Here is a 22,699-nt window from a genome sequence, read left to right as displayed (position 1 = left end):
GCTAATAGTTGTCTTGAAACCCTAATTCAACAAACAACCATCGGCACGAAAGGAGTTTTAAAACTGATAACCAAGATCCCGCGTGACATAGTTGATGAAAACTATTGTGGTTCATGGTTGGCCCACAGGTTTAAGGCTGAGGGAATCCCCGGATGTATTCTGGACCGCATCGTTCCTGACATCACCAAAGAAGTGACTATGCTGAATCGAGAAAAAAAAGGAGAAATTGGTTTCATAATTCTATCTCAAGTTGGATTTACTGAAGATACTTGGTTTAGTGATGTGATAGATGATGATGACTCCCAAGATCATCCTCGCTTACAAACCGAACAAGACTCATGCTGCACTATCTGTCTAGAACCACTGGGTGAAAGCAGTACTACTACCACGAAATTGTTATGTTCCCACCGTTTCCACAGGGACTGTATTCTTCGGTGGCTGCAAGGCGACAACAATCTTTCCTGTCCTCTTTGTCGTTACAACGTTACCTAGCCATCTCCCGATCCTAGAAAAAGCTCAAGCCTTTTAGATCTCATCTTCTCTCTCTCTTTCTTTTTTTTTTTTTTGATAACCAATATTGTATATATCATCTTAAATAAAAGAACAATTTAATCATATCAATTTCAAAGCTTATTCTTTTCTTTTTGGTTTTCAGGTTTATTGGAGATAGGAGCGGCTCACTGGTTTGATGCTTTTGTCTTTCTTGTTCTTAGTTTCTTCTTTTCCATTGTTGCTGAACCTTACCCCGTGTAACACAAGCTTCAGTTCCTTGGACAGCAAGTTATAGTCATACAATATTGCTCCCTAACACACCAACCTCTCTGTTTTGTATAGAAAGGCTGCTACTATACTAAAACTGTCAAACCAAATAGGTCTACGAAGAGCCGAGCCGCCCATCAAATTGGTAAATCTCTTCCATTGATGTTAAATTTACAAGAATTATCTAACAAGTTAAAGGTTGATCGTTTGTAGAAAATTCAAAGTCAGTGATGACCTTCTCATGGTTGTGATATTCTATTTTCTCTGCTAGAGGGGCGCTTTGTCCTTCCACTACTTCCATCCCTTTGTTAACCTATTCAAAATCAAAGCCTGAGCTTAGAAATAAAAAAAAACTGTAGATGACACTGCCTAAAGATATGCAAATTAGAAACGTTAAAATGTGGATGTCAATGTTATATACCGCATTTTCCTCTGCATTGAGCTTCTCTTGAGTAACTGTGTTGAGTGGAGGAGACCGCGGATACAGAACTCCTTGCAGCTTCTCTGATCCGATTGTGACAGTAAAAAACCAAAGTTTTCTTAGTTAAAGCCGGTTTAGTTTGGTTTGATGGCGACTTGAGTAAATCCTCAAAATTTTATGTCGTAATTGTGCATAGTATTATTATTCTTTGCGAACGAAAGATGTACCGATACCAAGTTCTGTAGCATAATTGTATAAGCTTAAATGTTTATGAAATTTAAAGAAAGGTATTAATAATCACTAACCGGATGATGATCCAGAATTTTGACTTATGATTTCCGGTTTGGTCAATTAGAAAACCATTCACACTGACTTAGTTAAAACTTAAAGGTCAAAGGAGCGAATCCATTCAAATGCAATTATTGAAATAGTAGATAGTAAAAACTAAAAACTAAAAATGAGTAGAAGTATGAGATTTGTGAAAGAAAAGAAAAAGTGTTAAGGTAACATGAAAAGCTTTACAGTTTCGGGGCTTCTAAAATTTTATGCAATTATGGTAAGGAGTCTAATGACCACTTTTCATTTGCTTTTCAGTACGAATCTATTTTGACAAGAAATCATTAGGGTGGGTAAACAAACTTTTTGGTCAAGTGGCCTCTAACAGTGCCACCAATCAAGCTCAAAAGTTGTACTTAACCGACACCTTCTGTGAAAAACACACATAATTACATACATGTACAAATCAAAGCTACCTTATGACATAAAAGACATGACATTTCTGATCTAATCTCTTCTTCTTTTAAGTTTATATATATACTTTCTTTATGTGGTTCTAGTTATTTTGATGTAAATTGTATGGTTATGGTGCTTATGGATTATATGTTGGTTGGCGGTTATAACTTAAAATATAAAGATTATCGATTAAAAATTACTTGACTAGCCCAAAAAAAGAGGTAAATAACTCTCACTCCCTAGTCCTTATAATAATAACACTCCAACGTTCCCACTGAGCAAATCATAGAACCAACGACATGATGATCTCTCTCATCATCTTCTCCTTCTTCCTCTCATCCTCTCTCGCATCCAATGGACAGTTCTTCGACGAGAGCAAGAACTATGAAGGCTCCTCCGATCTCGTAGACCTTCAGTACCACTTGGGTCCGGTCATATCCTCGCCGGCGACGAGTCTCTACATCATCTGGTACGGCCGATGGAACCCAAATCACCAATCTACAATCCGAGACTTCGTCTACTCTGTCTCTTCACCGACACCGGCTCAGTACCCGTCAGTCTCCAACTGGTGGAAGACGGTGAGGCTATACAGAGACCAGACTGGTTCCAACATCACCGACACTCTTGTCTTGTCCGGAGAGTTCCACGACTCAATGTACTCTCATGGATCTCACCTCACTCGCTTCTCTGTTCAGTCTGTGATCAGGACTGCCGTAACTTCCAAGTTACCACTAAACGCTGTAAACGGCTTGTACTTGGTCTTGACCTCAGATGATGTAGAGATGCAAGAGTTCTGCAGAGCAATCTGCGGGTTTCATTACTTCACTTTCGCTAGCATCGTTGGTGCAACCGTACCGTATGCTTGGGTCGGGAACAGTGAGAAGCAGTGTCCAGAAATGTGTGCGTACCCGTTTGCGCAGCCTAAGCCATTTCCAGGAAGCGGGTTTGTAGCCAGAGAGAAGATGAAACCGCCAAACGGAGAGGTGGGAATCGATGGGATGATCAGTGTGATAGCCCATGAGCTGGCGGAAGTGTCAAGCAACCCGATGTTGAACGGATGGTACGGAGGAGATGACGCCACGGCGCCAACAGAAATAGCGGATTTATGTTTGGGAGTGTACGGGTCAGGAGGAGGAGGAGGGTATATGGGGAGTGTGTATAAGGATAGGTGGAGGAATGTGTATAATGTGAAAGGAGTTAAAGGAAGAAAGTATCTGATTCAGTGGGTTTGGGATCTTACTAGGAATAGATGCTTTGGACCAAACGCTATAAATTAGAGACAATAATGTCTGTTATCCTGAGTTTGAAGCTTGCCGGAACCTGTATATGGTTTATCTTCGCCTTACCAAGTCGAATCTTTGCATTTGTCAGTTTAAGACTTTTACAAAATCTAAGGTATTTTAGCTGTCAAGATTCACTAGAAAAAGTTTCTGAACCTAACCTATGCTTTTGACATGAGCACAAAAATCCACAAGTACCTCAAAATGGCTGTTCTGCCAAAGTATGTAAACATTGATTCTATGCTAGTACTAGATATTATACAGTCAACATGATTAAGAAGACAAATTAAATGGCACAACAGCTAAGGAACAACCTGCACCTTCTATTGTAGAAGTACATCCTGGAAGAGGCCATATTCTCTGTCCTTTACTACTTCCAACTCCATTTGAGCGTTTATCGATCATCACGTCCAAGGAAGTCATGGAAGGGAACCTCAGTAGCCGACTGTGTGGCCAATACATTGCCAATAGGATCACCATCGTTTCCTCTTTCTTTGTCTGAGTCATCTTCATCACGTCCAAGGAAGTCATGGACGGGGACTTCAACAACTGACTATGAGGCCAAGATACTTTCAATAGGATCCTCATTTTTGCCTCTATCATTTTCCGAGTCATCTTCACTACGTCCAAGGAAGTCATGGACGGGGACTTCAATAGCAGACTGTGAGGCCAAGATATTTTCAATAGGATCCTCATTTTTACCTCTATCATTTTCCGAGTCATCTTCACTACGTCCACGGAAGTCATGGACGGGGACTTCAACAGCAGACTGTGAGGCCAAGATATTTTCAATAGAATCCTCATTTTTATCTCTATCATTTTCCGAGGCCAAGACAATTCTAATAGGATTATCTTTGTTTCCTCTATCCTTTTCCGAGTCCTCTTCAATGAGTTTAGGCCTCAGCAGCTTCCTTTTCTTGTTCTGAGAAGCTGGGGTTTCAGGGCTTTCTTTACACCCTTGAGTTGGATCACCAGGGCTCTTTTGAGCTTTGCTACGGCGCTTAAAATTAATGAATGGTAGCTTTTGAACACTTTGTTCCATACTTCCTTCACAATCCAACATATCATCTGGAGTAGTCTCAATTAAAGGGTGGGTCAAATCATTGTCAAGTACCTCTGCTCTCTGAATCTTTTCCTTTTTCTTCTTCGGTTTGCCAGAATCCTCAGAGGTACTCATATTTGATCTTTTTTTCTCCATCCAAACTTTGTGACAGTCGTTTAAAAAGGCCATGACCTCATCGACTGATTCAGTGTCCGGAGACGTATCCTTTTCAGCATAACGTTCTCTTGAAGGAGGCACACCAAGCCTTTTGAAGACACTCTCTCTGGTTCTAGTTCTTCCAAGTTCAGCAGGATTAACACGCTCTTTCATTCGAGTCACCCTATTGTTAGAGTCAAAAGCATCACCGCCAAAATCTTCATGCCGTTGAGAAGCTTGGCCTTTGTTATTAGTTCTGTCATACAAATCAGCTCCATCCCCTGATGTTGAAGGATAAGCAAAAGAAGGGTAAATACTGGAACCCCGAACAGCCATCTTGTTTGTATAAGAAACATGACCTCCAACTTCTTCTTGGTATTGATATGTTTGAATTTCACTGTTGAGTCCGTCCTTGGGAGAAAAACCCCTTGATGATGAAGGGTAAGTAAATGAAGGAACGATGCAGGGGTCGGGGTACGGTAGCCTCTCAACCGTCCTCATGTTTTCAGTGGACCCTGTAGAAGTTAAGTTACCAGGAAACTGATAATGACGCAGATGTCCATATCTGGATTCAGATTCAGCACGCGCAACTACAGACTTGCCAATGTTAGTTTGGTATTCACGATGATGTTCAATAGGCATTGGAATATAACCCAGACTACTAGTGTTCATACTAGTACCATTATATTCATCAGAAAATGGTTGGACTGTCTCAGAGGGCAAGGCGTCACTGACATAACCACCACCAACAGGTATATATTCTTCTCCAGAATCACAATTTGAGTTCTTGGGCAAGGCGTCACTGACATAACCACCAACAGGTATATATTCTTCTCCAAAATCATAATTTGAGTTCTTAGAGGGCAAGGTGTCACTGACATAACCACCAACAGGTATATATTCTTCTCCAAAATCATAATTTGAGTTCTTAGAGGGCAAGGTGTCACTGACATAACCACCAACAGGTATATATTCTTCTCCAAAATCATAATTTGAGTTGGCTGGAACGAAAGCTGAGCCAATTAAATCAACATTAAGTGCACCAAGATCATGCCTAGATCTTGTCATTGTTGCATCTCCCATGATACCAGGCTCACAAGGGTCATAGTATCCTCTGTTTGTTCCATATGGTAAGTCTTGAGGTATGCTACGAGGAGTAACCACTGGAACTGCCTCAAACTTAAGGTGTTCTTTGTCGTTAGACCACAGACTTTCCTGTGCGATACCATCTTTTTCATTGTGCTTGTTTTCTACCCAGCCACTTGCAGTGTGTCTCAGGTTCTTCGGGACTCTTCGATCATTAACAGGAGAATTATTAGTTAAAGCATCAGTGCCAAAGCTATAATTCAGGTTAACGTCAGACGTGTCTCCAGAGTACTCATTCCCTTTAGTTGGATCAACCTCTACGCCAATAGCAGATTCATCCTCAAAACCATAATTTTCTGCTGGCCTACGATCACGGGCTTCTCCTGCAGAAGTAACTCTGAAGGGAAACTCACTGTCAACATCTCCATCCGTTTCTCCTGCATTAAAATTCCGAAAGCAGCGATCACCAACTCTATTTCTCAGATTCCTTTCAGCTTCTCTAGTGGGTTTTACAACTGCAGTTTTCCTCAGCCTGGATCTATCTTCTTTCTTCAAGCTAAACAACTTCAACAGCTTCTGAACCTATACATGACATTTCCAAACAGAGTGTCAGACCACAAAAGAAAGTAAATCAACCCCGCCTAATAACAACTAAACAAAGATAGTTCGAGAACTATAACCATAATAAAGCAGAAATGTTTAGATTTACAGGGAAAAATTAAGCACACACACCTGAGCCTTGGAGAGTCCAAAATTGAACTTAGTTGCTGTAAAGTAGTTTTCACGAATAGCATGACGAAACTCGCTTTCAGGAAGCGGCCTACAACGCCACTTCTCAGTAAACTTGACCTAAGAAATGAGATCACGGCAAAAAATGTAATGTTTGACACAAAAAAACCCAAATACTCAAAGGAGGAAAGTGAATCCCAAGTTACCTGAGCAGGGAACTGTTTGCCAGAAGAGCAGAATGCATCGGACTCAATGTTGATTGCACCATCAGAGGAAGCCTGAAAGACACCATGTAGCTGTCTACTCTCGAATTCAAACAAAAACAACAACATTCCGGCTTTGACCTGTTTAACAAAACCGGCTTGCCTCATTGGCAAACCGAAAAGCTCTCGTCCAAGGCATTCCTTTCTCGTGGAGTAATTGGACATGAAAATTGCACCAAAGTCAGGGTACTCTCCAGAAGCACCACCATAGGGTTCCTCCATATGCTTCATCCTCCGATGCTTCGGCATGCTGTTACAGAGAAACTAAAAAAAATAACAAGACAGAGAAACTAACTATCCTTCATTTTGGACTAGAACAACAACAACAACAACAACAAGGAAAGAAGACGAAAGATAGTGACGCAATTGGAAAATTTAAACATCATGAAAACGCTGACGTTAACTCTTATCACAAAGCAATCATAATCAAATTACAATAAGACATGTAGTAGAACGATGAAGCCATTAATTTTTATAGAGAGATAAAGCAATGTTACAAAATCAGACCTGGATAAAGGAATTCACGTCTTTGGAGTTTGCCTGGTTTGTTAAAATCGACTTCTACCAAAAACAAAAACAAAAACATAAAAAAAAAAAAAAAAATCCCACAAAGAAGTTGAGAAGAAACAAGAATTATAAATTACCGGACACACGAAACGGCGAAGGAGGGGAGGGGGAGCGAAAGAAGAAGAAGAAGAGATTTTTTCTTTTGGGGCAAAGTGAACAAAACGCAGAGAAACCGAGGAGAGTGGTGGTTTTTATTTTCCGTTTTCGTTATGAGATTTTTTTTTGGTTCAGCTCTCTCTCTCTCTCTCTATATATATATATATAGTTTTGTATTTTGGGTTATGGTCCCCACCCCCATATACTTTATCATCATAAATATTTTACTCTTCTTTTTAATCGACAATATATTGCAATTATCATACCTTATCTTGTATGATTTGCTGAAATCAACTCCGATTTCTATTGCGATCAGCGGATTTACTTTTTTTTTTTTACTTTCTTATTTGATTTCGTCTCTGTTCAGTAATTCAATTGGGGATTTTCTTTTACTAGTTAAGAAGTTTGCATTATAATTTTGGGGTTATAAAGGAAAAGTGAATGGGTGAATTTAAGCATAAGCCAATTTTTTTTTTTTTTTTGCATTGACTTTTCACCTAATTGCATTTAAACCCCTCTAATTTATTATATGGTTCAATTGCGGTTTAATAATAATTTTTATATGTATAAACACATACTACATTTTTGGTATACGGGAGAGACATCAGCAACCGTAAATGGTAAAATACTAAAAATACTGACAAAGTGAACCATACGAACCGCAATCACTATTTAATGGCTCACCGTTGAGTTTTCCCAGAAACAAAAAAAACAAAAAAAAAACAAAAAAAAGAAGCAAGAAGACAAATGAAGCCTGAGGCCTGAGCCTCTACTTAACGGATACTCTCCTTGCGACTTTTGTTATCCATCCTCCATTACACAATTTATTATCTCAACTAGGCAGGAGAAGAAGAGTTTGGTTATATCCGTACAGACTACATCTCTATGGTCATGTAAAGAACCCACTCTGATTTCTGACTATAATTCAGAATACCCATCTGCTGAATTTTTATTCAACTCTTACGAACTTCGCTTTGTGATGGAGATTTTGTTAGTAAGCGGAGAATGTTCATAAAGTCTAATGTTTTGGACATTAACCGTCGTTGCCTCTTTTGTACTGTGTTACTTTTAGTTCATCTCTGCTGAATGTTGTTATGGTTTCTTTCTTGTTAAACATTTTGAGAATTGATTGCTTGTTATTTTGGTTCTGAGTAATCTTTACAGGGAATTGGGTTTTTGACTGACAGGTTGGTAGCTGGAAACGCTTTGAATTGCTTATTCATCGATCCCAGCAGTGGCTTCCAGAGATATTTGGGTTTTCGTGTCACAAATTTCACTGGTGGGACTGTTAAAAGCTGTAAGCAAGAGGGTTTTGTCATAGATGAACGTGGGAAATTAAAAAGATTTAGTAGGAAGAAACTCTCCAGGAAACGATGTAAGCCTCAAATCAGGAAACTTTCTTAATTATCTATTTCAAGATTTGGAGATGAACTTTTTGGTTTTGATATACTAGGTGGCTCTTTGAGAGGGCGAGGATGGAAATATGGATCCGGGTTTGTTGATGGGATTTTTCCTGTTCTCAGTCCCATTGCTCAGAAGATTCTGAGCTTCATTCAGAAAGAAACTGATCCTGAAAAAGTAGCTGATGTCCTTGGAACTCTTCCTTCTACACATGCCTCATGGGATGATTTAATCAATGTTTCTGTGCAACTACGTTTGAACAAAAAATGGGATTCCATAATCCTGGTAATTAGCTTTCTTGCAAAAGTTTCAGTTTTGTCTTCATCTTTCATATAAGTGTATTAGTATACTAGACTAGCATGAGGACTTATCATTGTTACAGTGCTATGTTTACTGAAAAGTTCTTAACTGGCTGAAGCTACAATCTTCAATCTTGCCTTAGGTGTGTGAGTGGATTTTAAGGAGGAGCTCCTTTCAGCCTGATGTGATCTGCGTCAATTTGCTTATAGATGCGTATGGACAGAAGTTTCGGTACAAGGAGGCGGAATCACTCTATGTACAACTTCTTGAATCCCGCTGTGTGCCTACTGAAGACACATACGCACTTCTTGTAAAGGCATACTGTATGGCCGGGCTCACAGAGAAAGCTGAAGCTGTTTTAATTGAGATGCAAAATCATCATGTTTCTCCAAGTATGTTTCTGCATCTCCTAAGCTTTTATATGCATTGGTGACTAAACGTTGGCTCATAATTCGCAGTTATACTTATCTTCTTGTTTTTGAGAGACTCCAGATATAGCTAGATATTCTTGTTTTCAATGTAACATTGTATTCGTACAGGTACTACCGTATACAATGCATATATTGAGGGGTTAATGAAGAGGAGAGGAAACACCGAAGAAGCAGTCGATCTTTTCCAAAGGATGAAGCGTGATCCATGCAAACCAACCACTGAAACTTACAACCTGATGATAAATTTATACGGAAAGGTCTACTCCAAGTTCGATTGATATGAATAAACTGAGGTTTGACTTTTGAGAGTTTGGATATTTATGCCATTGGTTTTTCTTGCAGGCAAGTAAATCATTCATGTCCTGGAATTTGTTTTGTGAAATGAGAAGTCACCAATGTAAACCAAACATCGTCACATACACAGCCCTATTAAATGCATTTGCTAGAGAAGGTCTTTGCGAGAAAGCCGAAGAAATATTTGAACAGCTTCAAGAAGATGGGCTTGAACCTGATGTCTATGTCTATAACGCTCTCATGGAGGCATATAGGTGATTACCTAAAACTCTCCCATAAAAGGACTGATGCCAGAACTCAATCAAGCTTAAATGTAACGTCCTCAAAATCCGGAGACAGTCGTGCAGGTTATCCTTATGGTGCTGCTGAGATTTTCTCTCTAATGCAACATATGGGATGTGAACCAGACAGAGCTTCCTACAATATATGGTCGATGCCTATGGCAGAGCAGGACTTCATTCAGGTAAGAAGCTTCTTTAGCCAGGGGTACCCATTCCAGTTTCATTTTATCCATAGCCGAACAAACCAAACCTGAATCTCTTTATTAAGTCTCAAGATATATGTGAAACGCAGATGCAGAAGCTGTGTTTGAAGCAATGAAGAGGCTAGGCATAGCACCCACAATGAAGTCTCACATGCTGCTTCTATCAGCTTACTCTAGAGCAAGAGACGTAACAAAATGTGAAGCCATTGTGAAAGAGATGAGTGAAAACGGAGTAGAACCGGACACATTTGTCCTAAACAGCATGCTCAACTTATACGGCCGGTTGGGGCAGTTCACCAAGATGGAAAAGATTCTAGCCGAGATGGAGAATGGTCCTTGCACTGCGGATATAAGCACATACAACATTTTGATCAATATCTACGGTAAAGCCGGGTTCTTGGAGAGAGTCGAAGAGCTTTTTAGCGAGCTCAAGGAGAAGAATTACAGACCAGACGTTGTGACATGGACCTCGAGGATCGGAGCTTACTCGAGGAAGAAACTGTATGTGAAATGTCTGGAGGTCTTTGAGGAGATGATTGATTCGGGTTGTGCACCAGATGGAGGAACAGCTAAGGTTCTTCTTTCGTCTTGTTCTAGTGAGGATCAAGTGGAACAAGTTACTTCAGTGCTTAGAACAATGCATAAAAGTGTGAATGTGAGTTCTCTTGTCCCAAAGCTAATGGCTAAATCTTTAACTGTAAACTGAAAAAACAAAGATAGCATTTTTAGATATACCTTAATAGTAAAGTTTGGATTTTTATCAACAGAATCTTTGTATATATCGAAAAAGGGTTATAAATCTATAATGTGGTTTTATGTCATTACCCACAATGTTGCTTTAGTGGGGCGATTGATGCGAAATTGGTCCACGAGCTAATGATTCTGAAAGTGATTTATTTTTTATAAGCAGAAAAAAAAAAAAGCAAACCCACCAAACCCTTTTTGTCGTAAGATTCAGAATATAATAATAAGCCGTTCGGTGAGTGCACTCTCTGTCTCTCTCTCTCTGTTGTTGTGAATATCTGCGCGAGATCTCAACGAAAAAAAGATGGCTTTGAGATTATTGTGGGCGTCTAGGGTTGCTTCTCATCTAAGGATCTCCGTTGCTCAACGAGGGTTTGCTTCCGGTGAATCTCAATCTCCTTTCTCTTTCGTTAATCTCTTTTTGGTTTCTCTTTCTGATTGTTCTGTCCTTGTTTGATCTGTTGATTGTTCTGTTTGAATTTGTCGACGTTTGGTTGTTGTTGATGTCTGATCGGACTAATAGTGGATTATTGTGTTTGTAAATTCATGTTGTCGTTGGATTGATCGTGTCCTAATCGCTTCTCCTATTGTTCGTATCAAATCCCAGCAAATAGCATTTGATTCCCTCGAGGCTCTGTTAATTGTAATGATCTTCTTAGAAATATTCAGAAGCTTGGAGGCAGTGAGTGATGATATGTTCTATGTTATTTGTATTATATAATTGATGTTGTTTTGGGTGTGATTTTTAAATCTGCCTGATAACCGAATGGTTATGTGGTGTTTTTTTCTTTCTGAAACTTGTTCATAGAGAAATAAGAACTATTCTCAAAACTTTGTTTTTCGATTCTCTTTTTTGGAATGTTGTATATTTTTTTAGCCATTTAACTTTACTGTTTTTTTTTTTGTGTTATAGCGGTTTTGAAGGATCTGAAATATGCTGATTCACATGAATGGGTGAAGATAGAGGGGACTAAAGCAACCTTTGGTATAACGGATCACGCGCAGGACCATTTAGGAGATGTGGTCTATGTGGAGTTACCTGATGTGGGACTTACAGTGTCACAAGGGAAGAGTTTTGGAGCGGTGGAAAGTGTGAAAGCAACTAGCGATATCAATTCTCCAGTCTCGGGTACGGTGGTTGAAGTCAATAAGGAGCTGACTGAGTCCCCTGGATTGGTGAGTCCTCATTTCACAGTTGTACCATTGATTCACTGTGTTAGACAGATAATCTTTGTTGAACCGCTTTGAACAATAACTGTGTTGGTCAAATTTGAAATCTTGGTTTTGCGGGTCTCTTTGTTTGGTTACTTGTTTTTCATTTGATGCAAGTGGCTAACAAATGGGTGACATACATTCCCTGCTTTCTATACGATTCTTGGAAAGTTAAATTCTAACTTTGAGAATCTTGCTTGATTCATGGATTCTTAGATTTGATTAATCGATATGATGTAAAATATCTCAAACTTGGAGGTTCTTGATTCTGTTGTCTCGAGCTGATACTCTTATGTTAAACTTGGAGGTTTTGTGTTCTTGACTCTTGAACTGATATTCTTTTGTTATAATTTACAGGTGAACTCGAGCCCATATGACCAAGGATGGATCGTAAAGGTGGAGCTGAGTGATGCAGGTGAGGCAGAGAAGCTGATGGATTCAGACAACTACTCTAAGTTCTGCGAAGAAGAAGATGCCAAGCACTGAGATATTTATCTTTTCCAGATTATTCTCGAAGCTTTCACTGCAACGCAGATTGTTGTTTCTCAGATTTTTGTCGATGGATGAATCAAGAAAATTCTGAAGATTCCAGTCTCTCGTTCTCTTTTTATGTTTTGCTTTTTTTAGTTAAATTGTTTGAACAATGGTAGAGAATAAAGAGCTTTGGCGTTTACATTGATTTGATATTTCATGGAGTTATGCTATGCCCCTTTACTTAACAAATTGAGTTTTTCTTTTTCCATTCTTTGGGATCTTAAGTGATAGAACCAATTCTCGAATCAATTTCTAGCTCCGAACTGGAAGCTTTTGATTTGAGTAATGATTAAAATCAATAGTTGCCAACCTACTCTAATAAGATGGAGGCTTCTATCGAATGGCCAAGGTTATCAAACAAAAAATTTGAGTTATGCATCATCAGCAAAGTTTTCTCTCTTTCTCTTTGCGTTTCATTTCTCAATTGGATGCATCCAGTTAATTTTTTTTGTAGGTAATCTGATCCGATCCGGATTGTGTTATACCAATCATGGTCCTGTTGTATAAGATACTATGTTGAGAAAAAGAATGTAGATCAGCACGGTTCACACTAGTGGTAGACCCTTGAGATAAATCATGACTGTGAAACAATTGGTGAGATTAAGATTAAAAAACTAAGAAGGATCTAATGGGAAGATTCATACAAAGAAAGAATATATGCAGATATTGTAGCAATCGTGTGAAACCGGTTTTTGTTCCTTAAAAGACCTCAAAAGGGAAATGTGAAAAGAAAAGAAACAAAAAAAAATCTGCAAATGCAATGATATGTGCACAGTGGGAAAAAGATTTGGGAATCATTGTTGCTTATTGTGGAATACAAGCTTGTTAGCCACAATTGTCCAACTAAGTTTACAAGATGCAGCACCTTGTAATACAAGATTCCTGCGTTTGTCAACCCTACTTATTACATTATGTATTTACTTTCTTTTTTCTGCTTTTTTTTAATGTGTCATGTTCGCCACTAATATGCAAAATATTTATCCTTAATTTGGGTTTGGGTAAGAATCGGATCGGTATTTGAACAGCGACTGATGACATAATCAGAAACGTCAGAAACACTAATTATTAACTGAATTATATAAAGTTTATTACAGTAATTCTAGAATTATTGACAATTATTACACCTAAAAGCTTATTAGCTGATATAGTGATATATGTTGAAGTAATGATAGTAACAACTAGTCATCAATATTTGATATTTTTGTTAATTTCTTGAGAATATTATAATTACCGGTTAAGGGACTTCTCCTTATTTTGTCAAAGCTTTGGAAACTTATATTTCAACCACCCCAACTAGAAGAGCCTTTGTTCTTTTTTTTTTTTTTTTCCTTTTATTAAAATACTATAAATAGTACTATAGAATACATCATACTATACTGTTTTATATCTAAAAATATTTTTAATTATATAAATAGATTTCGTAAATTTCAATTTACCTTTTGAGAATGTTTATGACCAAAAAGCACATTGTTTTTGTTATGCTAAACTCACAATAGTTGAGGGGATATGATGACTGGACTGGTACACTAAATTATAACAATATATATAAGATGTAATTTTGATATCCACAATCCAAAATTTATAAGTTAATCCATTGAATTAATGGTATATAAATTGATACATAAGTTTGAGTAAATTTATTTTATTTGGTCTAGAAACAAATTTGTTTTTTTTCTTGCATTTTTTTAAATTCAAATGGACAACTAACAACTCAATTTTCAAAAATTTTAATGTGCTTGAGCGAATTAAAAAAAAAAAAAAGTAAAAAATATTAAAAGGGTAAATCTGGAAATTGAGATTAGAAAATGTACTGACTAATTTTGTCTTAAATGAGAGAGAGACCCAAACGAACGAATTTAGCAACTCTCTTATTTCTCGGCTCACTCTCCGATTTGAGCCCCCGACGACGCTCTCTCTCTCTCTCTCTCTCTCTCTCTCTTCTTCGTCGTCATCGTCTCCGGAGTTGATTAACAGAAAATTCAGATCTGAACTCCCCAGCCGAAGCTGCGATCTTACTCCCCAGTCTTTCTCCTAATTGACTTGCTCCTTTGGAGCTTCCTCAGGTAATTCAATATCTTCACATGGCTCTTGCTTCACCTGGGGTTTTATCAGTTCCTCACTCATCTCTACTTTAATTTCCCCGCATTTACTCTCTCTGACTTGGTTCTTTGTTGAGAATTACTGGGTTTTATTTGCAAGAGCTGAATTGTGTAATGTGTTTCTGAAAAATAGAATTCTCAATTAATGGCGAAGTCCCGTCAGTATTATCCTTCTCAAGATGAATCAATGTCTCCGACCTCTGTGAGATCGAGGGAATGGGAAGGTCCTTCCAGATGGACTGAGTACTTGGGACCTGAAATGGCTTCATCAGTGTCATCTAGGAGCTCTAAGCAGTTGAGTTCTTCTGATGGACATGTTCAGAGTTCTTCTGGTAGTTCCACTAAGGCTTTGAACATACAGTGGGTTGTTCAAATGATTGAGGTTGCTGAAGGTCTCATGGCTAAAATGTATAGACTCAATCAAATCTTGGAGTACCCTGATTCTGTTGGTCATGTTTTCTCTGAAGCGTTTTGGAAAGCGGGTGTGTTCCCTAACCATCCGCGGATTTGCACTTTGCTCTCTAAAAAGTTCCCTGAGCATTTCAGCAAATTGCAACTCGAACGTGTAAGTAAGGAGTTGTTTTTTTTTTTTGTTATTAGGCTTAGTGTGCGCTTTGTTATATGCTAAATTTTCTCTTTAATGCAATATGTATGCAGATTGACAAGTTTTCACTGGATAGCTTGCATGATGGTGCTGAACTTCACTTACAGAGCTTAGAGCCATGGATACAGGTAACAAGAAACTATCTATGTAATATGTTTTTGGATTTATGTTCTGTTGTTCTGAAACTTGTTGCTCGAGAATAGTGAAGCATCTCCAAAGTCCTACATGCTATAGTCAATCTTCTATAAGTTTTCTTTGTTCATTATGTTCTGTCTCACCACGAATCAGTCTTGTATATGTGGGTACACATATAAAATATACTTAATACATGGTTTTACTTTAAAATTGTAAAAGAGTGGTTATTTGTTAGCCTTCTTTTTTTAGTTCGTGTTTAGAATTCAGTAGGGGATGCCTTCGTATTCCTCTCGTCATGCATTTTCCTTTTCTTGAATCAGCTGCTGCTCGACTTGATGGCATTTCGAGAACAGGCCCTACGGCTTATATTGGACCTAAGCAGCACTGTAATTACTTTGCTGGTGAGTCAGTGCCCCTCATCTGCGGATAGTATTTACTTGCTCTTCGTTGAAACTTTGAGCTTTCCTTTGAACTTGTACCTTAGGTGGAGGTCATGAAATCTTTTGGTACATTAAGTTATTTTTTTACTTGTCAAAAATTTTTCTGTGAGGATGAGGATAAAATTGTTGAGTATTCATGATTAGCTCATAACTTAGTTCAGTTTTTTGCAGCCTCATCAGAACTCACTTATACTGCATGCGTTCATGGATCTCTTTTGTGCATTTGTCCGAGTCAACCTTTTCGCAGAGAAGGTATGCTGAGCTTATTCTTTTTCTAACTTCTCTGTTTATTTGGATTGATAACACTTGTCAGATGAAACATTCACTTATTTTATTATCAATCTGTAATAGTGTTTATTCTGTCAAAGTAGATTCCTAGGAAAATGTTGCTGCAAGTGTACAACCTTCTGCATGCGCTATCAAGAAATGATCGAGACTGTGACTTTTATCACCGGTACGGATTCCTTTTTCCCTTGTTGTGTCATTTTTAATTTATATATAATCAATTGGCCAATAACCATGAATTAAAACTCTTCGTCATGCATCCAGCTTGGTGCAATTTATAGACTCTTATGACCCCCCATTGAAAGGCTTACAAGAAGATTTGAATTTTGTCAGCCCAAGGATTGGAGAGGTTAATATTTCAACTTAGTTTGATTTGGTTGTTATGTTTATTAGGGTTTCGCTGGATTATAAGAGTTGGGGCTGCACTTGTTATATCCAAGGTATACTATGAGCTAATACTGATATAGCAGTAGTAACAATGTTACTCATTTTTCTTAGGTCCTGGAGGCTGTAGGACCTAGTATTTTTCTATCAGCAGATACAAGGAAGTTGAGAAATGAGGGATTCTTAAGCCCATATCATCCTAGATTCCCAGATATACTTACAAATTCTGCTCATCCCATGGTAAACTCGGCTTGATAATTATCAGCCAAAACTTATGGTGCTCCGAATTAGTAGAATGCTATAGTATATCCCTTACAATTTTTTCTTTTATTTAGTATAGTGCTAATAATGGATATTACACTCTTGCTTCCTACAGAGAGCGCAAGATCTTGCAAATGTTACGTCGTACCGAGAATGGGTGCTTCTTGGATATCTCGTTTGCCCAGACGAGCTTCTTCGTGTTACTAGCATTGATATCGCCCTGGTATAAATCTGTTTTTTCCTTTTGTTTTCGATTGAGATCTTAATAAAGAAGTATGTCCTCCAATAATTCTTAAATGTATTGTGCTTTTTGTACCGTTTATTTAAATTAAGATTAGTAGTAATGGACCTAAATTTTTGATGTACAAAGCAAATCAAGATTGCTTTTAATTCGTGCTTCTCTAATAAATGTTTTACTGTCCTGTTGCGTTTCAGGTTGTGCTAAAGGAAAACTTAGTCGTGACTTTATTTCGGGATGAGGTGAGTTTTAAATGGTCTGCAACAAAGATTTTTATATTGGATTTTTTTTGCATCAGCTGACTCTATTAACCTGACCATGCAGTACATTTTGTTGCACGAAGACTATCAGTTGTATGTTTTACCCCGTGTGTTAGAATCAAAGAAGATGGCAAAATCTGGTCGGACTAAACAAAAGGAAGCTGATCTAGAATATAGTGTAGCAAAGCAAGTTGAGAAAATGATCAGGTACCACATTATTTTAGTTCTATACTTATGGCTTTATGAGCCGCATCTGACTTGTAATCCTCATATGATACTGGAAAATTGTTGTTTTCCTCTAAGTTTGTGATTTTGCAGAGATTATAACTCTTGAATTTATAAATTTACTTACTTTTGTTTGGTCGCTGTTTCCAGTGAGGTGCATGAGCAAGCGCTGCAGTTATGTGATACCATACACCGAGAAAGAAGAATATTGCTGAAGCAGGAAATTGGTCGGATGGTTTTATTTTTCACTGATCAACCAAGTTTGCTGGCGCCAAACATTCAGGTATAGGTTTAGTCTGTTTCATAATAGGGTTTAAGGTTTATCGTCTGTCAGTGATTAATCAAAAGCTTGCAATAGCATGCTTGCATTAGGAACAAGGGGCTGTAAATTTAATACATGATCGTGGGCCGGTGCTATTGGTCTATTTCAGAGAAAACAGACAATGCTTTCATGGAAGAATGACTTAGACTTATGAAAATTGTCAAATGAAAAGTTTTGCTAAATATCTGTGTCAGATGATATGTGTCATTGAAGTTCTGCAGAGATTGGAGCCTCCTATCCAGTATTATACTCATAATTCCCTTCCCTAAGCTTTCCCAGTTATTGATTTATTTCCTTTTCTTTTCTTAGATGGTATTCTCTGCATTGGCTTTGGCCCAATCTGAGGTTCTCTGGTATTTTCAACATGCTGGCATTGCATCTTCAAGATCCAAGGCTGCTCGAGTGATACCAGTTGACATAGTAAGTTGATTGCTTGAACTTTGAAAGCCTCTCAGTATTGTAACTTTGACTTTCTATGAACTCAAAATTTGATAACTATTGCTGATTTTTTCCTTATTTCTTAGGATCCAAATGATCCTACCATTGGCTTCCTGCTCGACGGAATGGACCGTCTCTGCTGTTTAGTGCGCAAGTACATCTCAGGTTTGTTACTTTGAGATATCACATCCTCGAGCATTGGTTGTAAGTACAGGATTTTGAAACATTGGTGTTGGAATGCAGCTGCTCGAGGTTATGCACTATCATACCTTTCTTCATCTGCTGGAAGGATTCGTTACCTGATGGGCACTCCTGGAATTGTGGCTCTGGACCTTGATCCTACCTTGAAAGGCCTTTTCCAGCGTATTGTGCAACATCTCGAAAACATACCCAAAGCGCAGGGAGAAAATGTTTCTGCAATCACATGTGACCTATCTGTAAGAAAGATGGACTATATCCACTTTGTTTTTTTCAAGTCAGATGATGCATTTACATTTTTCTTTCACAGATAGTCAATACACACCTGATAGTAAATTCACTCATGTTTCCGTATGTTTCCCATTAGGCCTGTCGCCAATCCTAATTGTAGCCAGGTCTCAACACAATTATTTTGTTAGTCATCTAATCTATTTCTAATGCTCAGCGCCTCTTGTTGTACAGGAATTCCGGAAAGATTGGTTGTCCATTCTGATGATTGTCACTTCTTCTCGATCATCGATAAACATCAGGCATCTGGAAAAAGCCACTGTCTCTACAGGGAAGGAGGGCTTGCTATCGGAAGGAAATGCTGCATATAATTGGTCCAGGTACTATTCCCGGCCTTATATTACCATTACTTGGTTAACTTCTATCTAGAGAAACGGTGAAACTAATATACTGCAGAATTCCATGTTTTTTAATGCAGATGTGTTGATGAGTTGGAGTCTCAATTATCAAAGCATGGAAGTCTGAAGAAATTATATTTCTACCATCAACACCTCACAACTGTATACTTCCTGTTGTTTTTCACTGTCCACTATTTCCCCACATGTTATCTTATGCATAATCTGACATTTAATTGTTGTAAAAGGTTTTCAGAAATACAATGTTTGGACCAGAAGGACGTCCTCAGCATTGTTGTGCATGGCTCAGTGTGGCTAGTAGTTTTCCGGAATGTGCTTCACTAATAATTCCCGAGGAGGTAAATCCATAATTCAGTCTCAGTGAATTTTGCATTTTTTCTATAGTACATGTCTGGATCATGAGATTCTCGTAGTGTTAAGACCACGCTGCGAGCACCATATTACTCTCAATATGACAATAAATGATTTAAAGTGATCGTAAAATTGGATTGACCCCGTTACCATGTTGCATATGTGCAATGACAAATAAAGTTATTGATTCCATAAGCTACTTTTGGATTAAAAAATTTTCCCTTAGCATGCCATCTTTTTAAAAAGTTTTCTAATAAACCAATATAATGTTTCTCGTTTTGGTGAACCACAAATTCTCATTGCCTATATGTTTTGTCTCACTTTTCTATATCAGTGATACCATCTATTAAACGGAAAGGTCCCTCTTCTTGTCTTTCTCCACAGGTTACCAAATTCGGGAGAGATGCAGTGCTTTATGTAGAGTCTCTTATTGAATCAATAATGGGGGGACTGGAGGGCCTAATAAATATTCTTGATTCAGAAGGCGGGTTTGGCGCTCTAGAATCTCAGGTCAGATATCCTACCCCAAAATCATGTTATTACAAAAGCAATATTCTACTTAACTACTGTCCTCCAACTGATGTGTTGACCTTTCACAGCTTCTTCCAGAACAAGCTGCAGCTTATCTGAATAATGCATCAAGAATTTCTGCTCCTTCAATGAAATCCCCCAGAGTTGTAGGCGGGTTTACTTTACCCGGCCATGAGAGCTATCCTGAGAATAATAAGTCTATTAAGATGTGAGTTCCCAAGTCTGGCCTCAAGTTTTTCTTTTCTATTCATGAAATCAGTGTTCCTTAGATACTGTGTTATCTTAAGTATCTCCTTGTGATGGCAGGTTGGAAGCTGCAATCCAAAGATTGACTAATCTGTGTTCAATTCTGAACGACATGGAGCCTATTTGTGTTATAAACCACGTATTTGTGCTAAGAGAGGTGAGTCTACTAGATTTCAACTCAAGAATTTTCTCTTGGTAGAAGCACATATTCTTTCCACGTATTCTTTTAGAGTATCTGCTCGAATCTGATATGGAAAGGTTGCATGTTTCTTTTATATCTCGTGAATTAAAAGAATATCTTATGGAAAGATCCCATGAAATTTCTCTCATCGTCTGGTCTTGTTAAGCTTTTTTAGGCTTTTTGACTTTATCCCGCCGATTAAATACTTGCAGTACATGAGAGAATGCATTCTTGGGAACTTCAAGAGAAGATTTCTTACTGCACTGCAAACCGATAACGATCTTCAGCGGCCTTCTGTTTTGGAATCTCTTATCAGGCGGCATATGAGCATAGTTCACTTGGCAGAGCAGCACGTTAGCATGGACCTAACCCAAGGCATCAGAGAAATTTTACTCACTGAAGCCTTTTCAGGGCCTGTTTCGTCTTTGCACACATTTGAAAAACCTGCTGAACCACAGCAAAACACTGGATCTGCAGTTGAAGTTGTGTGCAACTGGTACATGGACAATATCATCAAGGATGTGTCTGGTGCAGGAATCCTCTTTGCTCCGAGGCACAAATACTTCAAAAGCACTAGACCAGTTGGAGGGTATTTTGCAGAGTCAGTCACCGACGTCAAGGAATTACAGGCGTTTGTTCGTATCTTCGGCGGCTATGGAGTAGACCGGCTGGATAGGATGATGAAAGTTCATACAGCTGCCCTAGTAAACTGCATAGAAACATCTCTGAGGTCAAACCGGGAATTGATTGAGGCAGCTGCTGCAAGTATGCATTCTGGTGACAGAGTGGAGAGAGACGCATCCGTTAGGCAGATAGTGGATTTGGATACCGTGATAGGATTTTGTATTGAAGCTGGTCAAGCTTTGGCTTTTGATGAGCTCCTCGCTGAAGCCTCTGGAGCTGTTCTTGAAGACAATGCATCCTTGATACACTCGATGATCTCTGGCATCGTTGAACACATACCTGAAGAAATACCTGAAAAGAAAGAAATCAGAAGGATCAAAGGTGTGGCAAATGGCGTTGGCGTAGCTGGAGATCATGACTCTGAATGGGTTAGATTAATCCTCGAAGAGGTGGGAGGTGCAAATGACAACTCCTGGAGTTTGTTACCTTACTTTTTCGCCTCTTTTATGACCTCAAACGCCTGGAACACTACTGGATTCAACATCGAGACTGGTGGATTCAGCAACAACATCCATTGCTTGGCTCGGTGTATTAGCGCTGTCATTGCAGGAAGTGAGTATGTGAGGTTACAGCGTGAATACCTGCAGCAGCATCAGTCCCTCTCAAATGGTCATCACTCTAGTGAAAATCTGGACTCAGAGTTTCAACCCCGTGTAACCGCTGAAGCAAGCATTAAATCCGCAATGTTACTCTTTGTGAAATTCGCTGCATCCATTGTGCTAGATTCATGGAGCGAAGCCAACAGGTAAGAGAAACCTGGAACTATTTTTAAACTCCATCCCTCATTTTTTATCCACATGATCATCATATCAACCTTTTTTTGTTCTTCAGATCTCATCTTGTGGCTAAGCTTATCTTCCTAGACCAACTCTGCGAAATCTCACCATACCTCCCAAGAAGCTCCCTTGAATCACATGTCCCATACACAATCCTCAGGTCAATCTACACGCAATACTACTCCAACACACCATCCACACCGCTCGCAACAGCATCTCCATACCATTCTCCATCCGTATCACTCATCCATGCTTCTCCCTCCATGAAAAACCCCACGACTCCCCAGCGTGGTAGTGGTAGCGGTAGCAGTAGCTCCGCAGCTGCCCCGGATTCAGGGTACTTCAAAGGCTCATCATCTTCACTCTACGGTCAGGAACACTACATGGAACCGGAAACTGGAAACTCAAGAAACAATGAGAACAACAAGAACAAACAAAGGGGTAGTTCCCGTCGTTCAGGACCGCTGGATTACAGCTCGAGCCATAAAGGAGGGTCAGGATCAAACAGCACAGGTCCTAGTCCACTTCCTAGGTTTGCTGTCTCAAGATCTGGTCCCATCTCATACAAACAGCATAACTAAGTAACAACAACACTCCCACATTCTACTACAGAGAAGAAGAAAAACAGTTATGTAGAGAGAGATGATTAAATTTGTACAAATACCCTCGCAAGTCGCAAACACACTGATTATCTTGTTTATTATGTTGCAGTTGCCCCATTAAAAACTTATGCATATCTTTTTTTCTTGTTAAGTTTCATAATTCCGTTATCTACGTAAAAAGTTAATTAAACAATTTTCATGCAATAAATCAACACTTAACAACATTATTTATTATCTAGATAATTACTGTATGAATTTATTAAT

At 38.6% G+C, this 22,699-nt stretch overlaps 4 protein-coding genes and 1 pseudogene across 5 annotated transcripts; 4 read left to right on the top strand and 1 right to left on the bottom strand.

The window, feature by feature from the left end:
* On the top strand, positions 2,123–3,323 carry LOC104792267 (protein EXORDIUM-like 7). Its single transcript, XM_010518380.2, has one exon. It carries the CDS (start codon positions 2,212–2,214, stop codon positions 3,187–3,189), a length of 978 nt encoding a protein of 325 aa, XP_010516682.1. The 5' UTR covers positions 2,123–2,211; the 3' UTR covers positions 3,190–3,323.
* On the bottom strand, positions 3,412–7,236 carry LOC104792268. The gene is made up of 4 exons (XM_019246920.1): positions 7,113–7,236; positions 6,412–7,029; positions 6,209–6,325; positions 3,412–6,058 (listed from the first exon to the last, which is right to left on the bottom strand). The coding sequence occupies exons 2-4, from the start codon at positions 6,715–6,717 to the stop codon at positions 3,746–3,748; spliced, it is 2,736 nt and encodes a 911-aa protein (XP_019102465.1). The 5' UTR covers positions 6,718–7,029; positions 7,113–7,236; the 3' UTR covers positions 3,412–3,745.
* On the top strand, positions 7,850–10,862 carry LOC104792265 (annotated as a pseudogene).
* LOC104792264 (glycine cleavage system H protein 2, mitochondrial) lies at positions 10,984–12,701 on the top strand. Its single transcript, XM_010518379.2, has 3 exons — positions 10,984–11,168; positions 11,699–11,961; positions 12,355–12,701. The coding sequence occupies exons 1-3, from the start codon at positions 11,090–11,092 to the stop codon at positions 12,481–12,483; spliced, it is 471 nt and encodes a 156-aa protein (XP_010516681.1). The 5' UTR covers positions 10,984–11,089; the 3' UTR covers positions 12,484–12,701.
* Positions 14,392–22,586, top strand: LOC104792263 (protein NAP1). 2 transcript variants are annotated; one of them, XM_010518378.2, is made up of 23 exons: positions 14,392–14,594; positions 14,764–15,195; positions 15,288–15,362; positions 15,690–15,770; positions 15,981–16,061; positions 16,181–16,263; positions 16,359–16,443; positions 16,593–16,718; positions 16,855–16,962; positions 17,175–17,219; positions 17,302–17,444; positions 17,613–17,745; positions 18,094–18,204; positions 18,309–18,387; positions 18,466–18,659; positions 18,883–19,028; positions 19,127–19,208; positions 19,292–19,402; positions 19,800–19,925; positions 20,015–20,154; positions 20,253–20,349; positions 20,586–21,802; positions 21,889–22,586. In XM_010518378.2, the coding sequence occupies exons 2-23, from the start codon at positions 14,776–14,778 to the stop codon at positions 22,412–22,414; spliced, it is 4,209 nt and encodes a 1,402-aa protein (XP_010516680.1). In that variant the 5' UTR covers positions 14,392–14,594; positions 14,764–14,775; the 3' UTR covers positions 22,415–22,586. The 2 variants fall into 2 exon arrangements, with proteins under 2 accessions (XP_010516680.1, XP_019102464.1); XM_019246919.1 differs by lacking the exons at positions 14,392–14,594; positions 14,764–15,195; positions 15,288–15,362 and having other exon boundaries at positions 15,707–15,770; positions 15,971–16,061.

The sequence above is a fragment of the Camelina sativa genome, chromosome 6, assembly GCF_000633955.1.
Source record: "Camelina sativa cultivar DH55 chromosome 6, Cs, whole genome shotgun sequence".
NCBI classification, from domain to species: Eukaryota; Viridiplantae; Streptophyta; class Magnoliopsida; order Brassicales; family Brassicaceae; genus Camelina; species Camelina sativa.
The sequence above is the reverse complement of the archived record's forward strand: the minus strand, read 5'-3'. Positions and strand labels throughout refer to the sequence as shown.